A 3,174-nucleotide genomic window follows, 5' to 3' on the forward strand; every position below is an offset into this window, starting at 1 on the left:
ATGAAGGTTCAGAGGGAGAAGCTGGTAGTGCTTTCTCTATTTTTATGCGTTGCTTTCCTCCAAGGTTCGTTGATCTAACTCATTTTGTTGCAGATCTGAGAGAAAATCGGATCCAAATAGTGTCACATTATTCATTTGCTCATATGGTGTCCACGAGTAACGCAGTAGATGCATGTTTGTCTCTTTGATGCAGGATGCATGGTCCACTCCGTTGAATATGATCATACAGCAAGCATCGAGGCAACTCCCCCTCCCTTAAAACTAGTCATCTACTCCAAGAATAAGAAAACTGTCAATACGTGCCTTGTGGCAGGATATACAGATCATCTTTTGAATACTACTGGCTAGAAAAAATCGGAGACAGTGTTAACTCTCTTTTGTGAGAAACTTCTGCATTATATTAGACAATCTGAAACATACTAAATGGTTGTTGTTAATTATCAGTTGAATATACGTTCTGTTAATAGATCACAGTTCGAAGTTCAATTCATTGGAATACTTAACAATGCAAATCAGCCCATTGAATAGATCCAATTAATCTCAGGGAAGTAAATAAATTCAAGTGTGACATGCGTTATGTCTTTATTAAGTTCCTAGATCTCTACTAGAGGAATGGCCTTCAGAGTACTCCTGTGGAAATTATCAAATGAACATATAATAGCTTGTTCTTCTTTCGCCCCCCACATTGCAATTGCAGTGCCTTGGCGACCCGATGAAGCCCCTGTACAACGGCGGCATCATCCAGAACGGCGGGTTCAACAGCGGCCTGATGGGCTGGTCAACGCACCGGAACATCAAGGCCGGCGTGCGCAGCTCGCCGTCTGGCAACAAATTCGCCGTGGTGCATGGCGCAGGCGGTACACTGTCCAGCAGCGGCAATGTTCTGCCGTCCCACAGTGTCTACCAGAGGGTCCGGATGCAGCGCGACACCCACTACTCGCTGTCCGGTACGTGCATACCTGGCTGCGCGCGTGCATGCGTACGTGATTAGTTGCTCATCGTCTTCCTGATCCGAGTGCACGCATCTTGTGCGCAGCATGGCTACAGGTGCCCGCCGGCTCGGCCCACGTGAAGGCAGTGGTCAAGGGGCCCAACGGAGAGCGCATCATCGCAGGCTCCGTCGTCGCGCAATCCGGCTGCTGGAGCATGCTCAAGGGAGGCATGACCGCCTACTCTTCCGGACACGGAGAGATCTTCTTTGAGAGCGACGCCCCTGTGGACATCTGGGTGGACAGCGTCTCGCTGCAGCCATTCAGCTTCGACGAGTGGGACGCCCACGCTCGCCGCTCCGCCAACGCGACGAGGAGGAGCACCATCCGGTTGGTGGCCAAGGGCGCCCAAGACGACAAGCCCATGGCGAACGCCACCGTGATCATCGAGCTCCTCCGGGCCGGCTTCCCGTTCGGCAACACGATGACCAAGGAGATCCTCAACCTCCCCGCCTACGAGAAGTGGTTTACGTCGCGCTTCACAGTGGCCACCTTCGAGAACGAGATGAAGTGGTACAGCACCGAGTGGAACCAGAACCAGGAGGACTACCGCATCCCGGACGCCATGCTCAAGCTCGCCAACAAATACGGCATCAGGGTGCGCGGGCACAACGTGTTCTGGGACGACCAGAACTCCCAAATCCGGTGGGTGAGGCCCATGAATACGGACCAGCTCAAGGCCGCCATGCAGAAGCGGCTCAAGTCTGTCGTGTCGCGCTACGCCGGCAAGGTGATCCACTGGGACGTCGTCAATGAGAACCTCCACTTCAACTTCTTCGAGGGCAAGTTTGGCCCCACCGCGTCAGCGCAGATCTACAGCCAGGTCGGGCAGATCGACCACAGCGCCATCCTCTTCATGAACGAGTTCAACACGCTGGAGCAGCCCGGGGACCCGAACCCGGTGCCCAGCAAGTACGTGGCCAAGATGACCCAGATCCGCAGCTACCCCGGGAACGGCGGGCTCAAGCTCGGCGTCGGCCTGGAGAGCCACTTCTCCACGCCCAACTTCCCTTACATGAGGAGCGCGCTGGACACGCTCGCCAAGCTGAAGCTGCCCATGTGGCTCACCGAGGTGGACGTCGTCAAGGGCCCGAACCAGGTGAAGTTCCTGGAGCAGGTGCTCAGGGAAGGGTACGGCCACCCGAGCGTGAATGGCATGATCATGTGGGCGGCGTGGCACGCCAATGGATGCTACGTGATGTGCTTGACGGACAACAACTTCAAGAACCTCCCCGTGGGCAACGTCGTCGACAAGCTCATCGCCGAGTGGAAGACGCATAACAAGGCCGCCACCACAGATGAGAACGGCATCGTTGAGCTTAACCTCCCGCACGGCGAGTTCAACTTCACCGTGACACACCCGTCCGTCAAGGGCGCCACCATCCACACCATGACGGTTGATGCTGCTTCCTCTGCGTCGGAACACACGATCACCGTCAGAGTGTAGGAATTTCGACGTCCTGTGACGACATTTAGTGATTCTTTTCTCTCTTTTTTTGCCTCTTTGTAAATAATTGGACGCGAAGATCTGAGATTGACCAGAGAATGGTTCAATGGAGATCCTCCAAAATAGGAGTGTTCGCTCGGCATTTTGATTTATCGTTGGTAAAATATCTTATGCCACAACAAAAATCTATTGTATCGTAGTATATAGTAACTAGGCTATTCAGCTACTTTGCCACATGGCAAAGGCCATTTTGCACACGTCTGTTGACGCAAAATCTGGTCACACACTCGAATGCACTAGAACGTGCAGCAAGATCGTCAAAACGATCAACACCAGCAGTGTCCCTACGCCAACCGGTCAGACCGGTATAGCGAACCGGTCAGACCGGTGCTCTAGGAAGACGGCGAAAATCTAGAACCAAGAGCTTAGGAGGGACCCCGTCGGAGCTAATGGAGCTAGGATTGCTCTGAGGTCGGCAGACCACTCAGAACATCATCGAACGCCGTAGAGACGAGCGAAGAACAGAAGATTGGGTTGGAAAAGCTAGGGTTTAGAGAATAAAAGTGAGGTATGATTTGTTGAATCGATTGGGATTAACCTCAATCGGCCTTAGCCTTTATATTTGTAGGCCGGGGAAGACGTACCCCTTCACAAGTATGATTACAAAAGGAATTTTTACAAAAACCCTAACTCGATTCGGACTGTACAGACCAGACCGGCCGACCCGACCGGTCGGCC

The 3,174-nt window shown here is 53.0% G+C and overlaps 1 protein-coding gene across 1 annotated transcript; it reads left to right on the forward strand.

Annotated features, from left to right (window-relative positions):
- Positions 1-2,621, forward strand: LOC120648673 (endo-1,4-beta-xylanase 4-like). Its single transcript, XM_039925377.1, has 4 exons — positions 1-64; positions 194-240; positions 698-947; positions 1,037-2,621. The coding sequence occupies exons 1-4, from the start codon at positions 1-3 to the stop codon at positions 2,434-2,436; spliced, it is 1,761 nt and encodes a 586-aa protein (XP_039781311.1). The 3' UTR covers positions 2,437-2,621.
- The last annotated feature ends 553 nt before the right edge of the window (positions 2,622-3,174 follow it).

Source organism: Panicum virgatum, chromosome 9K (assembly GCF_016808335.1).
Source record: "Panicum virgatum strain AP13 chromosome 9K, P.virgatum_v5, whole genome shotgun sequence".
In the NCBI taxonomy this organism is placed as follows: domain Eukaryota; kingdom Viridiplantae; phylum Streptophyta; class Magnoliopsida; order Poales; family Poaceae; genus Panicum; species Panicum virgatum.